At 35.2% G+C, this 17,054-nt stretch overlaps 1 protein-coding gene across 3 annotated transcripts in view; it reads left to right on the top strand.

The window, feature by feature from the left end:
* LOC132140808 (microtubule-associated serine/threonine-protein kinase 4-like) overlaps window positions 1-17,054 on the top strand; it is a 190,020-nt gene that overhangs the window by 77,249 nt on the left and 95,717 nt on the right. For all 3 annotated transcript variants that reach the window (XM_059549801.1, XM_059549800.1, XM_059549799.1), the window contains exon 3: window positions 760-887. In XM_059549801.1, the coding sequence (XP_059405784.1) occupies window positions 760-887 (128 nt within the window). The remainder of the gene's footprint in view (window positions 1-759; window positions 888-17,054) is intronic.

The raw sequence follows: 17,054 nt of genomic DNA, 5'->3' as shown, positions 1-17,054 counted from the left end.
TCTGAGCACATATTTTCCTGAGGAGCAGCGCAAGTTATTTTTCACGCTTTTAAAAAACAAAAATAAATATACTTCTATAACTCAAGTCCCATTTTGCAAAAGTAACGTTACATGATTTTACTAATTTGCATGTGAAATTGGGCTTTTATGGAGGAACGAAAGCGCAGAGCTGGAAAAGGGGGCGGAATGGGGCACAATAATAATTTTATCTCGATTTTTATGTTTTCATAATCGTTTGAGGCCAAAATCAAACTGTTTCCTAATTAATTGCATAGCCCTAGCAAATGGTATCAATGGCAAAGCAGCACAGTGGAATGTAAAAAAACAAACAAACATGTGAACAGCTCCTAAATGTTCTAATGTTTTTTTGCCTGCCATACAGAAGGCAGCACAGTGGAGTGTGTGTATTCCCACAACCATGAATTTCTCACTAGACAGTATGACTTTTTCTCTTTGCCATTCACAATGTCTGTAGATTCTGTCATTTGGGTCTCGTTGAATGCCATCTATTTATCACATGTCCATTATGATGCACCAGTGAGTCATTGGCTGTGAAATAGTGAGGCACCCCCAGAATCCTCTCTGATCGTGTTTGAACAGATTATATTAGTTAACACATTAACTTTTAAGAACCTGTGTTTAGTATGCTTCCAAAGTACTGTTTACTTATAGATGTAATGTAATGTTTAAATGCAAGTAAAATAAAACGTGGTTTCTCTTTTGATTTTTTTAAATCCCATCTTTTAATTTTCCCCCCAGGGAAGTACCTGCTGCCATATGCCTCAACCCAACAGACATGGTCATCTACAGGTTCAGAGACAACCAACCTGGTGCGCATGCGCTCACAGACCCTTGGCAAATCTGCACCCTCTCTCACAGCCAGCTTGGTCAGTATACCACACACACACAAAAAAAAAAGTTTAACCTGATATCTTGTAGTAGATTCCCTACTCAAACACTAGGGATCACTGCTGCATCACTTAGGCTACAAATAACATATTTTTGGCCTGTTGTGATAAAGAAACCCCTTAATTTCCATACTGTTGAACAGCAAGATGTTGTTTTTATAGCATGTTGCATTTGGAAACATTTTGGTCTTTTGTCAAATAAGCAAAAACAAAAAGACTTCGTTATTTGGCTTGACCTGATGAGAATGATTAATTTGTTCTGACTAACTGAAAGATGACTAATGAAAATATTAGCCCAACAGTTAATTAAAAAATATATAAAACTCAATCACAGTTAAAACAACATTTTCTATGGGGTGGGAGGAAGGGTTGCCTCGGGCCTTGTATACCTGCTCCTATTCTGTTTTTTTGCCTCCTTGCATACAGTACAAACAAATGCCTAAAAATACATTGAATGACACTTTGTGGTACCAAACGTGGTTCCAGTTATTATGAACTGACATGTCACACTTCTCTTGCCAGGAAATATAATCTTTTGTTGTCTGTGTTCTGCAATATTGATGCAACCATCGTTATGTGAAAGAGTATTAAATAGGATTCAAATGAAAGGGACATTTCACACAAAAATGAAAATGCTGTCAGAATCTACTTAGCCTCATGTTTTAAATATTTTCAACAGTGTTACATTCATCGAGTTTCACGAAATGTCCAAGCTGCTCTATTCCTTACAATGAATGGGGTAACCAGAGCCTATCAAACTCCATAAAAGCACTGCATTTGACTCTTGTGAAGAGCAATATTTACAAATGCTTAATATAAAGAAATTCAGGATTGTAGCAAGTTAGAGAAGCAGTCTGAATAAGTAAAATTATAAAGTTTATTTTATCAGTTTCAGTTGCTTTGTTGGCTGCATTCATATTCCTATTCCAGTTTTTGAAACATTATTTTCATCTGTGTTGAGCTGGAAGCTGCGACGATATCCTTAGAAACTGCCATGTCTTATTTGCCTCTCCTGAGCCATGGAAAACAGAGGTCCAGGTTCCATGTTGGGCGCCTGATTGAAATTAATGACCGCAGAGAGCAGGGTCAATGCTGCAACAAAAAGAATGTCATTTACTTGGCGGCTGTATCCGATCTGCTTTCATTGTGGCCTCCTGGGTCTCTCTCACTCTCGGAGAGACTCTCCCCTGCTGAAATAAACAGTCTTTGACCAGCTTAGATAACCAGTTAAATCCATACTACTGGTTTCCTGTATTAGGCATGCTGCTGATGGTTAAAAAACAAGAACCAATATTTATTCGGAACTAGTTCAAATAAAAAGAATATTAAAAAGAAATAGAATAGAAATAGAATAGAAATAGAATAGAAATAGAATAGAAAAGAAAAGAATACTAGAAAGAGAAAGAACGTACAGTAACATTTAGTGCAATGAAATCATGGAAATAGTTGACCATTGTCATTAATTAGGATAACACAAAAATAGATTTTGAAAGGCAGGTAAAGGGACACCTTGAAATTCTGTACTTATAGGAGGTTGAGGTTTAGGAATTGACTGAATTAGCAATACTTTTTTATATAGTTATATGTTATAGATATTAAAAAGGGTGGAAGAAAAGTTTATAGTGATGCTTTGGAATGTGGAATGTAACATTTTTTCTTTTGCTTTTTTTTCCTTTATTTTATAATGTATGAATGTTAATTGTTGTGTGGAAACAAAGAAGACTAGGAATGCTTTAGGGCATAGCTAATGGGGATCCAAATAAATAAATAAAAAAACAAATAAATTAATTCATAATGCTGGAAAAAATGCTTCTAATTACATTTAGTCCCATTGTTGGTTCCTGGTTGTCTTCAGTGAATGACTCATGACTTAAATTTTTTTTATAGTGTGGGGAGAACACTAAAGTACTCCATTTATAGCACAGTGCAATAAAAATGGAATCCAGACTTTGAGCATTCTGACTGGACATATGATTCTTGAATGCGATTTATGGAATACATTAAAAAGACACTGAAAGTGTCTAATGGATCACAAAGTTACTAAATGGGTCTTTTTTTGACTTGATAAACTGCATGTATTATTTTTATCATGTGTTGAAACAGACCGCAGAGAACTTCTACTGTGTTAAATGGTTAGTTCACTTAAAAATGAAAACTAAGCCATAAATTACTCACCCTGAAGTGATCCTAGGTGTATATGACTTTCTTCCTTCAGACGAATCCAGTTGGAATTATAAAAAATTTTTTTTTGGATCTTTCAAGCTGTTTGATTCCATTCTGCCGGTGTTGCTCTGCATCAGTTCTTGAGAGGTTTAATAAAAAGCGCATCCATTAAAATAACGTGTCTCACATGGTTCCGGTGGGGTTAACAAAGGCCTCCTATAGCGAATCGATGCATTTTTATAAGAATAAATATCCATATTCAAAACATAATAATCACTTGAATCTAGCTTGAGCTCACTGTTGTAAATGAAGCAGTTCCCAGGGGAATGATGTTTGAGGTCAGCTTTGCGCATGTGCAACAGAGAGATCAAAACAAAACAACGGTAATTTTGTTATCGGTAATTAGAAAGTACAAAACGAGGAATTGTAAAGAAGAATGTCGGCGGATTTCGATATAAGCCAAGAGGAGACTGGTTTTCCTTTGCTAAAGTAAGGAAACTTTGTTTCCTTTGCCTCCTGTTAACACACATTGGTTTTCACAAGACTTACCAGTGCAACGCTGGCCTCATAGGTCATGCTTCCGGAACTGCTGCCGTTTTACAACTGTGAGCGCAAGCTAGATTAAAGTGATTATTATATTTTAAATATGGAATTTTTTTATTTATTTTTTGCAAAAATGCATCGATTCACTACAGAAGGCCTTTGTTCACTTCCCCACTCCGGAGCTGTGTGAGACACTTATTATTTTTTTAATGGATTTAGCTTTTTATGAAAATTCTCTTGGACTGATGGACTTAGTGGCACCAAACATCTTGAAAGATCAGGTTTTTTTTAAATTATAAAATATAATTATACGTATTTATATATATATATATATATATATATATATATATATATATATATATATATAAATACGTATATATATATATATATATATATATATATATATATATATATATATATATATATATATATATATATATATATATATATATATATACGTATGAAAGAAGAAAGTCATATACACCTAGGATGACTTCAAGGTGAGTAATTTATGGCCTAATTTTAATTTTTGGGAGAACTAACCCTTAAAGTGTAGCATGGGATTGTGGGTTTGGAGTCCCATCTCTGTCTTTGGACACACAACTAACTGAACAAGATGTAGTCCTTTACACTTGAAATCTACCACTTTCAAAAAAAAAAAAAAAAAAATTCTTTCCTCAATTGTAAGTCACTTTGGATAAAGTTGTCTGGTAAATTAATAAATGTACAGTTAACGTGTTATGTTGAGAGACTCAAGTCTAATTGTAAAATTTTCACTATGACTACATGTAGAGATGGGGAGTCCAGCACTCCAGCACTCGACTCCAGCACTGGAATTTACTCTCGGTGTCGACTCCGAAATCGCTGGTGTCTTCCCTGATTCTTAAATCCCTATAGTGCATGTATGGCAGATGAGTGCTGTATTATATCAGCAAAGACTGAATGAAATTAAGGGAGGAAACTCAAGTATAGAGTGCTGTACACGCTCATACTTTTCATGTTCATACTTTTCAGTTGGCCAAGATTTCAAAAAATCCTTTCTTTGCATTGGTCTTAATTAATATTCTAATTTTCTGAGCTACTGAATTTGGGATTTTCCTTAGTTGTCAGTTATAATCATCAAAATTAAAATAAATAAACATTTGAAATATAACTGTATGTGTGTAATGAATGAATATAATATACAAGTTTCACTTTTTGAATGGAATTAGTGAAATAAATCAACTTTTTGATGATATTCTAATTATATTATAACTTACACTCATTTACATCCTTCTCTTCACTCTCTGAGGCAGAAGTCTCAAAACTCATCCTTTCTAATCACCCTACAACTTGCCCGCTTGATCCTGTTCCATCTCATCTCCTTCAAGCCATTTCTCCTGCAGTTGTACCTGCACTCACTCACATCATCAACACATCCCTCCACACTGGTGTTTTTCCCTCATCATTTAGACCGGCACGCATAACTCCACTACTTAAGAAACCCAACCTCAACCCATCTCTTTTAAAGAACTACAGACCAGTTTCCCTTCTTCCTTTCATTGTTGAACACAGCTCGTTCAAGTGTTTTTGCAAAGTCTCTACATTTCTCATCCACAACAACCTCCTTGACAGCAACCAATCTGGCTTCAGAAGTGGACATTCAACTGAAACTGCCTTGCTCTCAGTTGTTGAAGCTCTAAGACTGGCAAGAGTGGAATCCAAATCTTCAGTATTTATCCTGCTTGAACTGTCTGCTGCTTTTGACACGGTTAACCACCCGATCCTCCTATCAACCCTACTGGCAAAAGGCATCTCAGGAACCACACTTCAATGGTTTGAGTCTTACCTATCAGATAGGTCCTTCAAAGTATCTTGGAGAGGTGAGGTGTCCAAGTCACAACATCTAACTACTGGGGTGCCTCAGGGCTCAGTTCTTGGACCACTTCTCTTCTCTGTCTACATGGCATCATTAGGTTCTGTCATTCAGAAACATGGCTTTTCATACCACTGCTATGCTGATGACACTCAACTCTACCTCTCATTCCATCCTGATGATCCGATGGTAGCTATTCACATCTCAGCTTGTCTAACCATCACTTTCAACTCATCCTTGCCAAGACAGAACTGCTTGTGATTCCAGCAAACCCATCATTTCATCATAATTTCACCATCAAGTTAGGCACATCAACCATAACTCCTTCAAAAACAGCTAGAAGCCTTGGAGTTATGATTGATGTTTAGCTGACTTTCTCAGACCACGTTGCTAAAACTGTCCGATCCTGCAGATTTGCTTTATTCAACATCAAGAAGATCAAGCCCTTTCTTTCGGAACATGCTGCACAACTCCTTGTTCAAGCTCTTGTTCTGTCCAGGCTGGACTATTGCAATGCCCTCTTGGCAGGTCTTCCAGCCAATTCTATCAAACCTTTACAATTAATTCAGAATGCGGCAGCAAGATTAATTTTTAAGGAGCAAAAAAGAATACATGTCACACCTCTGTTTATCAATTTGCACTGGCTTTCAATTTCGTGTAAAATTCAAGGCATTGATGTTTGCCTACAAAACTACCACTGGCTCTGCACCCATTTACCTAAATTTGTTACTTCAGACTTATGTGCCCTCTAGAAGCTTGCGTTCTGCAAGTGAACGTCGCTTGATTGTGCCATCCCAAAGAAGCACAAAGTCACTTTTACGGACTTTTAAATTAAATGTTCCCTCCTGGTGGAATGACCTCCCCAACTCAATCCGGACAGCTGAGTCCTTAGCCATCTTCAAGAATCAGCTTAAAACACATCTCTTCCATCTTTATTTGACCCTCTAACTTTAACACTCACTATTCTAATTCTATTCTTTAAAAAAATCTAACTACCTTTCTAATCTTTTTATATTCTATTTTATTTTCATTAATTATGCATTTGTATGTGTGTGTATGTGTAAAGACCTCTATCACTAGCTTGCTTTATTCTTTTTTAATTCTATCTGTTTTCTTTATATTATATTATTTAAAATCCCATGCTGTGTGTACGGTGTTAACCTAACTGAGACTTGTTATAGCACTTATATATCATTGCTCTTTTTGTTGTTTTGATTGCTTCCACTGTCCTCATCTGTAAGTCGCTTTGGATAAAAGCGTCTGCTAAATGAATAAATGTAAATGTAATGTAAATGTATATGACCAGCACCTGTACATAATGTAAATATTTTAGTGGAAATTTCCTTTTGATTTTTGTGTGTGTATGCTGTTGCTTTACAAAAAAGGATTGTTAATAGAAATGTGTGTCTCTCTGTCTCTCTCGTGTTTGGTATCATCTCAGCTTCTTCGGCTTTATCAGGCCGTTTACATGACCCTACTTCTTAATCGGCCTCCCTGAAAATCATTGATGGTGGGGTCTTCCCGCTTTGCGTTTACTCCCATTGAATTGCTAATGGCCTTTCCCCCTGCGCCATTCCTGCGCTATCTTTTTGAATGATCCCCCTCCTGACAAAATACAAAGTGAAAGAGTATGTCTTGGGAATGTTAAGGCTGGTTAGTGAAAACGAGTGCCTGTGGAGTAGGCTGATGGTTCATATGTGACCTTGGAAAGATATCCCTCACACACAGAGGGAGCTTATCTGTTTTCCCTTTGTAAACCTCATGTGGAGGTGGGTTTTTGCTTTGGTCTGTTTGGATATTCAAGACATTTGCAAACCGTATGTGTTGTTGGAGTCAGTTGGGATGAGAAAAAATCAAGGGGATTTTATGTTTACAGTGCTTTCTGCTTTTTATCGAGTTCTTCACAGGAACTCTAAGAAGAAACAGTTAAACAACAACAACAAAAAATTGGATTGTGCTTCAGCTGAAATATATTTTTCTAGAGGGATTTACACATGGTGATGCATGTGTACACTATCTTAACAGGAAATACTATAAAACCTAACAATTGTCCAGAGGAACTGTTAAAGGGACATTTCACCCAAAAATTAAAATTGTCGTTAATTACTCACCCTCATGTTGTTCCGAACCTATAAGACATTAGTTCATCTTTAGAACACAAATTAAGGTATTTTTTATGCAATCTGAGAGCTTTCTGATCATCCAAAGAAAGATGAAACTAATTTAGCTCACTTTTAGCTTTGCATTAACACTTGAGTTGAAATAAAAAACAACAACTTAACACATTTTATTTATACAGTAATGTGTCTGTATGAACATAGTTGAATACTGTATTATTGTGTCGAGCTGCAACTTTGCATAGCAACTGTAAACAATCTTCAGTCATCTAGTATTTACACTGAACATGTGAGACATGGCGTGACGTGTTGAAATGAAATTACTCATATTACAGTCAACTTTGCTTTCTACACTGGAATAGTACATCTGTTTCTAAAGTAGGCTATAGTTTTCTATTATGTGTTGGTATTTGTAAATCGTGGTGGATATACAGTGGTGTAAATGGTGTAACAATCTTTACTGGTTGACACATTTCTGTTATGGGTGTAACTGGAAAACAATCACAGCATATGACATCACAAATACCCTTTTTTACATTTTTTTTAATTTTTTTATGGAAACCATGAAAACCATGGATTTTTCTTATGGAATATAATGATGAACAAATGTTAATATAATGAACAAATGTTGAACTCTCTTTTCCTATAGATTGAGAGTGGATGGTCTTTTGGCAGATCTGCTTAGCGCGATTGCGGTTTTTGTCTTACGATCCAGTGGTAGTCACACAGAGAAGAATGCAAGGAAATGTTTGGATCAATTATATTTATATATTGTATTATATACGAATATAAAACATTATATTATACTTCTATCCATACAACAATTAATTTAATTTTATTAAATTAATTATACATTTATGATCTCCAAAATTCTACGGTTCATAATAGAATTTTGGTGGAAATTAGGGATTAACTGGTACTAAAATACTGGTTTAAACCTAAAAGCTTTTTTATGTTCTGGTTGATAACTGGTAAATAGGCAATATTCAAGTTCTATGTTTTAATATGAAATCACCAGCCTTTAATGTGCAGTATGAAAGAATAGATTTTTATATTTTCCCAACATATTACATTTTAAATGTTAATACTGTAAGATTAATTAAATATACACTCTCAAATAACTGTATATATTATAATGCACATTGAATATATACTGTATTTTCCGGAAAATAAGTTGAATTTGACTGTAAATCACCAGGACAAAATTGCCTTTTGCAAGAGAGAAAGAAAGAGCACTGATAAGTCACATCAGTATAGATCACATTCAGAATTAATGTAAAATACCAGTAAATAAAACAAAATGTTTTAAACAATCTTTATAGACACAATAGTTTCCCTTTCTTCACAGCAAATTCTAAGAATTTAACTCTGAACAGGAATGAAAGATCAAAAGTAATATTTCATTATTAACAACATTTAAACATTTTTTAAAACGAGACAGAAAGCACAGAAATTAGCTGTTTTGCATGCTTGATTTAATATAATTGTTTAAGTTGCTTTGGAATAAAAGTCAGTAAAAAAGTAAAAAAGTGATAATGTAGTATAATACGAAACTAAACTCAAACCTCTATGTTGTGCATCTATTATAGAAATTACCTATATCTTGGACCAGACCAGACATTTCTACAGTTGTCTTACACTTTACAGTTTCACACAAAATTATATTTATAAAATATTTTGCTTTGATGTTATATAGCTTGAGGTCTTTTATTGCCTTACTTAAAAATACAAGAAGAACTTGTCATAGTGGATGTTTGCTGAAACACAGCCAGCACTTCACCATCTGTGTAGTTCAGTTTTTTTTCCAACCATTTCAATTGTTTTTGTGTTTGTAATAGTATAGTGCAAAGTCCTGACTTCATGTTGGTTTGTCCTCTCCTCCACCTCTATTTATTTCTCCCTTCAGCGAGCATTACAGCTCGTCATGGTGCACCATGAAGCCCTTGTGTTTTCATGCTGACTGTGGACCCGTTGAGCCAAACAAATCTTAGCTAGATCCACTGTAAGAAAGCTAAAAATCTGATTTTAGATCAGTGTGAAGTTTTAACCTGCTTTTGTCATGGCATCTCATCTGTCCTGAGCATGATTAACTCTGACAGGAAATCAATACAACTCCTCCTGGACATGTATGGAGATAAGACATCATAATCCTGATTTTGAGGCTTTGTGGCCGTGAGACCCTCTGCATTATTTTGGCCAGAGATGTCCTTTACTGATACAGTGTCTATTGTCTCAGCCTGTTTTCTGAGCTGGAACCGCAGGGCAGGAAGAAAAATGTCACTCAAACCAACAGCTTTTCAGGTTTTATGTTTGTGCTTTTAAACCTGTTGTTTGATTGACAGAAATACTGGTTGGTATTTTGGTCATTTTAAAATTATCTACACTTTTTCTTTTAATATATTTATTAAAAAAAATTATAAATAGCTTACATTGAAATTCTATTATTTACACATCAGCATTACTCTGGTCATTTGCTACCTAACTTTCTGGATATATTAGCATTTGGTATGAAAACTCCATAGCCACTTGCCATTTGTTTTTAAAGTTCTGTGTTTTAAGTAGGACTTAAAAGAACCACCTGTCCTTTTTTGTTGCATTTTGCAGTGGTGCATATGTCTGTTTTTCATTGACTTTCTTCTCAATTTTTATCTCAAGAGGGTTATGAGAGGTGAAAGCCTCATTTAGTAAACCTGAATTGAATTACAGACATGCTGCATGTCAGTGTGTACACAGGGAGACGGCAGTTAAATGGGAACTGTCTTTCTGATGAAGTGGGAGCAGTTGGGATGTTGAACCCTTGACTCACTGGCCCGTTCCATTTTGAAATAGTTTTCTACTGAAATATCACTGCATCAACCATTAGGTGAAATGACATTGTTAGTCATATTTTCCAACCTTCAAAGTGTTACATATGAAGGACTAAAAATGACAGAAGGAAAAGTAAATAAATAAATATGCCGAAATAATAGTGAAAATAAATACATTTTGGTAATATAAATGGCTATTTCTGTATTTTTTGCATGTATTTATTTATTTATGCATTTCTATATGTATTTATAAATTTATTTATATATTTATGTATTAATTAATTTATATATTTATATATTTATTTATTTCTACATTTATTTATTTCTGTATTTCCACATTTCAACATTTATTTTTCCCTGCGCCTGTATGCTAATTGAGAGGGGTAGCCAACATCTGTCTGAAGAAGGATTGGTTAGAGCGATGTGATCGAATCTACTACTACTGCCTTGATTTCGCTGGTATAAGGAAGCCTACTCTGTAATGCTGCCAGTGTTGCCAACTTATCGACTTTGTCGCTAGATTTAGCGACTTTTTTTGACAGACCTTATTTAGTCTCTGAGACTCTCCGGTACTGCCGCACGAGCACAAGCTCTCTCTCTCTCTCTCTCCCCCAGCGAGTGCACACGCCCCTCTCTCTGTGCATCTGCTCTGTTCAGCAAGCAGAGAGGAGCAGCACTTTCAGTTAAAAAAAAGATATTCTGTTGCTTCTAACTCTATTTTACATACAAGTATAGCCGGAATCACAGTACAACCATTGTCTTAATCTTATGTTTTTTTGATTTTATTAGACAATGTTGGGAATAAGATTTTAGTGCAGAGATTAACATCTTTGGCCCTGTCCCAAATCGCGCACTTCATGTGGACTTTCGGTCTCGTGGACTTGAAATGCGCGTGCTCGCCGAGTCTACGAGTCCGTAGGCCGTCCCATTCAGCATTTTAACGCTCCGAAGTGTGCTCAGCAGCGCCCCCTTTGTACCCTTGAAGCGGTCTTCCGCGAAGCCCGCATAGAAGCAGGCTCCACGCACTTCAACTACCCAGGAATCCTTGCGAAAGACCAATCAGACAACAGATGGGAGGATATTTCGCTCACTGACTGTAAACATGGCTGAGAAGAGAATATTTAAGTGTAAAAGTATCAATGTTTTTTATGAAATAGGCGTACATTTTACCAGTTGTTACTTACAGTTATACAAACATTATCGACCAGTTGATATCTCAAACATAATAATAGCGCGTTAAATAATACGATCGCATTATGATTCATTACATAAATAGAACCGAATGTCATGGCTTTATTAGTCATATAAACGTAGTATGAATATTGAAACCTATACATTTTTCTTAAACTCATTTTAATTTTGTGTTAAAATTTAACATTATGTATTATTATGTACAAATGTATTTATCATTTAAATAACCATGACATCTATTCTAATGCCCAGGTGGCATTTACAATTATAGAACTGTAAAAGCAGGCTGTGTATTTCACATGGACATATTATTTGGGAAATTAATATTAATCCTGTTCTCTATGCTAAAGACTGTAATTTGTTTAATGATATTTGTGATATTTTTCTAATAAAGGGACTGATGAGATGACCTTTAAGTTTATTCAGCTCCGTATGGAGAGGGATAAGTCAACCAGACCTTCTTCCTGTTTCCGGCGTGACGATCGAGTCTGTCCCAAAATACCTCTCAATGCACCCTCGCGGACTCGCGCTAAGGGCCCTATAGGTCTGCACTACATGACGTCACCGAAGTGTGGACTCTGAGGAAGTCCACAAGTCCGGAGTGTGCCATTTGGGACAGGGCCTTTGAGAGCTGGTTATGTAGTCTTAATGGACCGCGTTTCAGTCATTATTATATTAATTCCGTTGTCGGACAACAGAAACATTAAAATATAATAATAAAAAACTTTTGATTGAGAATTTTGACTGCATTAAAATGCAGTACATGAGCACAGAAAGGGCAAGATAATAGGCTTGTTTGAGATGCGCCTTGCCTCGCCTGAAATGGAGGCGAGAGTAGGTGACTGCAGTAAGGGGAGGGGTCAAAAAAGACCTTTAAAGTCGGACAATTCCTGAATCTCACTGTTTTGTCGCCTGCAAACGTCAGCAATGGAGATGATGGCGTTCGCATTTTTTATCGCAGGCGAAGTGGACGTAATCAAAATACCACTGTTTTGTCATCATGTGCAGATCACGTCCATAGTATTTTTCCATACTATGCAAGTCAAAGCTGTTTTGTAGCAAACATTCTTCAGAATTTCTTCCTTTGTTTTAAGCCAGACCCTGACACAGATGAAACCACACAAAGATGAGGCATAATGGCTAAACAGTGCATTTAGATATGTATGTGTGCATGTATATTTTTAATGGATTGATTTATTAATTCACACAAACATAAAATAGAATAAAGTGAAAATTACAACAAGGAAGAATTCTAATTAAGATAAAATAAACACATTATAAATAAAATAAACACATGTCCTAATTCATAACTTCACTAGGAATGTTTTGTTTTTGTTTAGTTTGCATGCAAATATAAATAAATAAACGGTTAATCTAGAATAAAGAGAAAATGTATCAGTTGACATTCTCAGCCAATGAGCATGAAGCTGTGTCGTCAGTCAGTCATTTCCCATAATGCTTTTGATCAGCGCAGTCGGTGGAGAGCAACTGCGCTTGACTGCTCAATCCGACACAGCCTCCTCGGCGTCGCCAGAGTTTTTTGGCTGAAGTTGGCAACACTGAATGCTGCTTGAGTTAATAGAAGCTGTTTTCAGTTTTATGTAGCCTGGATGGAGACTTTAGTTCAAGCAATTGCTAACCCTTCATAGGTAGCCTGATAGATGGATCGTTTGCTTCTGTCTGGTTAGCGATGCGGGCCTCCAGCTAACCAATCCTTCTTCAGACTGATGTTGGCACCCCCCACTCAATTAGCATACAGGCGCAGGGAAAATAAATGTAGAAATGTGGAAATACAGAAATAAATAAATGTAGAAATGTGAAAATACAGAAAGAAAGAAATGTAGAAAGAAATAATTAAATAATAAATGAATAAATACATATAGAAATGCATAAATAAACAAATACATGCAAAAATACAGAAATAGCCATTTATATTACCAAAATGTATTTATTTTCACTATTCTGCATTTATTTATTTATTTCTACTTTATTTATTTATTTATTTTTTCCTTCTGTCATTTTTAGTCCTTCATAGTTACAAGATGGTGAGATATACTAGGGATGCGCCGATATGATTTATTTTTTTGACCAATACCGATTTTAACGAGCAACTTTTGACTGATTACGATACCGATATTGGTCAATTGCATAAAGCAGGAGTTTAAAAATGAAAAAAAAAATTATCTGTTCACTCTGAGCACAATTGGTATTTGAACGTTTCTGTTCCTGTGTTCATGTATATTATCACATTCAGAAACCGGTTTGAGTAGAAAAAATACTGGTTAATAACATTATTTTGAAAACTTTTTATTTGCCTATAATAATAATACTGTAAATAAAGTTCAGAGTTTTCTTTATTCAAAAGAAAAAAAAATACAAGTGTGTCTTGATCTGGTAGCCTATCTTGTGTTTAGTCATAGTCAATACAGCATAATCTTTTTTAGATTTTGACCAAATGTATAAAAAAAAAAAAAGAATACTGTCAGCACTTTAAAGACATTAAAGTAGGCTTTTTTTTTTTCAAGATATTTAAAAATGTTTGCAGTAATGTAGACTAAATCACCAGTAAATAAAGCAAAATATTTACAAACATTACAAACACAATTAGGCTATTTTAGTTCCGTTCTCTCCACAACAAATCATCTAAAGTTGTAAGCCAAAATGAATGAATTTAAAAGTGAAACTGAAGCCTACCTCTCTCATTCTGTACAAATCCAAATTTTTCCATATTCACGACGTATCTGGATGCTAAAATATTATTTATTATGTAAACTGTAGGCTTTGTTCTTCATTCGCATTTTCGACATAAAACATAATCCTTTACATAGGCCACAACAGCACAGTGATGTGGTGGTTACGCTGAATGACACAGACTGCACTACAGACTATTTAAATTGAGCAGTGTAACTTTTTATGTATCTTTAACTATTTTATTTTGATAATGAACAGCCTGTGATGTCAAGTTAACAAAAATATGTTGTGCGTGTGAGTCGCTGACTCGATTTGATGAACCTTCTGCAAAATAAAGAAAACGGCTTTCCTTTCGGTGAACTTCGGAGCGCGTTACAATGATACAAACTCAGCACAATTTTTCTTTCATTTTGTTAATTTGTTAATGATTTAGGTGAAATATATTTAATGTACAGGACTATATACTCCTTTCTATGTAGCGTATATAGTTTAATTCCTTTTTCTCTGTTCACAGAAACGCTGCAGATGCATGATATGAACCCATTTTCCACAGAGAAAAATGTTGGATTATGCAACAGTCATGCAACTCATTGTCTCTATGCAGTTAATAAACCATCTGTATCAGCCCTTATCATGCTATTTACGATATGCCGATTGCTTTAAAATTATCAAAAATCGGCCAATAAATATCGGTTGGAGATACATTGGTGCATTCCTAATATATATGTGTGTGTATAAGTTATATTTTTTATTTTTAAATTGTTTTCCCTAAATTAACACAATGAAGAATATTTCATCATTTTCATTTCTTTTTTTATAATTTTTATTAATTTCTTTTATAAATCAGTCTCTTATTTCTTCATTTATTTATTATATCTACATTCATTTATTGCCATTTTGGACTTTATTGGTGTCACAGGAATGATTTATACTTTTAAAATATATAAAAATAGAAAGCTGTTGTTATTTTACAGTATTACACTCACACACAAGTAAGCATAAGAAACTTATTTTAAAAACATTAAAATGTGTAATTATTCCAAACTTTTGACCGGTTTTGTAGCAATAAACAGAAATGTATGCCTATTTAAAATTTCCTAAAATTGTTCTAAATAGTTTGAAATTGATTCTTTGAAATATACCTTTTGAAATGTTTCACAAAAATGAATCAAACCTACTGCACCAACTTGAATGCCATTTTAGCTACTGGAATTTAAAGATGCTATTAAAAATCTTAATGCTCTGAAGCTTGAATCTAATCTAATGGGATGGGTTTAGACAAGTGGTTCTCAACCTTTTTTTCCAGCGGGCCGCACTATGGTCCAAGTGCAAGTCTCGCGGGCCGCACGCATATAATTTACATATTACGTCACCAATACAAACCAACCTGATTTAGAATATTATAGCCTAAATATTATGATATCAAATCGATTAGATTCATTGAAATAAATTAATAATTATACTCCCCATAAATAAAACACCTCAAGCTGTCGGGAGCTAACCAATTATGTGAGATTCAGCTCGAAAGGAGTAACAGCACAAAGAAGTTGCGATTGTAACGCCTGTTCCGCATGAGCAATCCGGATGCGTACACTGCCAGCCAGACGCAGACTTCTTCAATTTATACTTCCGAATGCTCATGCTGATGATCCGCTCTGCAACAAACATGTTAACAAACAATTGCCCAGAATTATTGCACATTTGACTGTCTTTATATTCTTTTATTGACTGATTGCACAGGTTCTAGTAGCAATGAGCTTCTTCACACTGCCTGAACATGTGCAATTGTGCTCTTGAAGCCTACTGACCACGCGCACCTGTCCGCGCGGTCGTCTGCTCAGAGCCTCGGCACACACTCTCCGATGACGATTTTTACGTCACATCTACCTAGCGGTCCATAGCAGTTTTGCGGATGCGGAAAGTTGGCTTTAAGATGCAGTCTAGATGCGCACGGGAGCATGACCTGACGCGCGACGTTGCAGAAAATGTGCGTTCACAAGTGTAGCCTGTACTGATGGAAAGCACTTTCGAATTTAATAATATGAGGTTCTCTCCAGAGATGTTTTGTCACATTTATTTAATTAAGGATTTGCTACGTATTATATGGTGTTTCTATTTGCCTGAATTTCTTCAAGTGAGTTGCGGGGCAAACTGAAAATCCAGCACTTCTCCTTCACTACTGATACTGTGACTATTCTTTTTTGTACGTGTTCATTTGCTGACTTTTTTTACTTTTCTTTTTTTCTCCCTTAAAAAACAAATGTGTCTATACTGATGCTCAATTTTACCTTAACTAGTGACTGTTGATGACTATTTGAATTGAATTCTGCGCTTGTGTGTGTTCGTTAAATGCGTAACGTTATGTGAGTAGGTCTGCTCATGTCTGAAAATAATATATGAAAAACAAAATAATTTCACATAAAAACATTAGGATATAGCTTATATTTCATTAGTAGCCTAAATTTTTTAAATTAATGTGTAAAATAAAATTAATTGTAAAACTGAAGGTGTTTTTTTTTTTATTCAGCATATGGTGGGCCGCATTTGAATTCGTGACGGGCCGCGGGTTGAGAACCACTAGACCGTGGCAATATTAGTGGTAATGTTGCTTAAATGTTGATTTGAAACAATCATGTAATATATTTAAGAAAATGATTCCATTGCATGATGTCATTGTGTGCTCTGATGTGATACTCGTACTGTAGGTGCTTTGTGGTGGCAGCCAGGTTTGCCCTTGGTGTTTGATGTGTCAATTAAAATGTGCTGTTATCAGGACTGG

Source organism: Carassius carassius, chromosome 5 (assembly GCF_963082965.1).
Source record: "Carassius carassius chromosome 5, fCarCar2.1, whole genome shotgun sequence".
Taxonomy (NCBI): Eukaryota; Metazoa; Chordata; class Actinopteri; order Cypriniformes; family Cyprinidae; genus Carassius; species Carassius carassius.
This window is presented reverse-complemented; position numbering and strand designations above follow the sequence as displayed.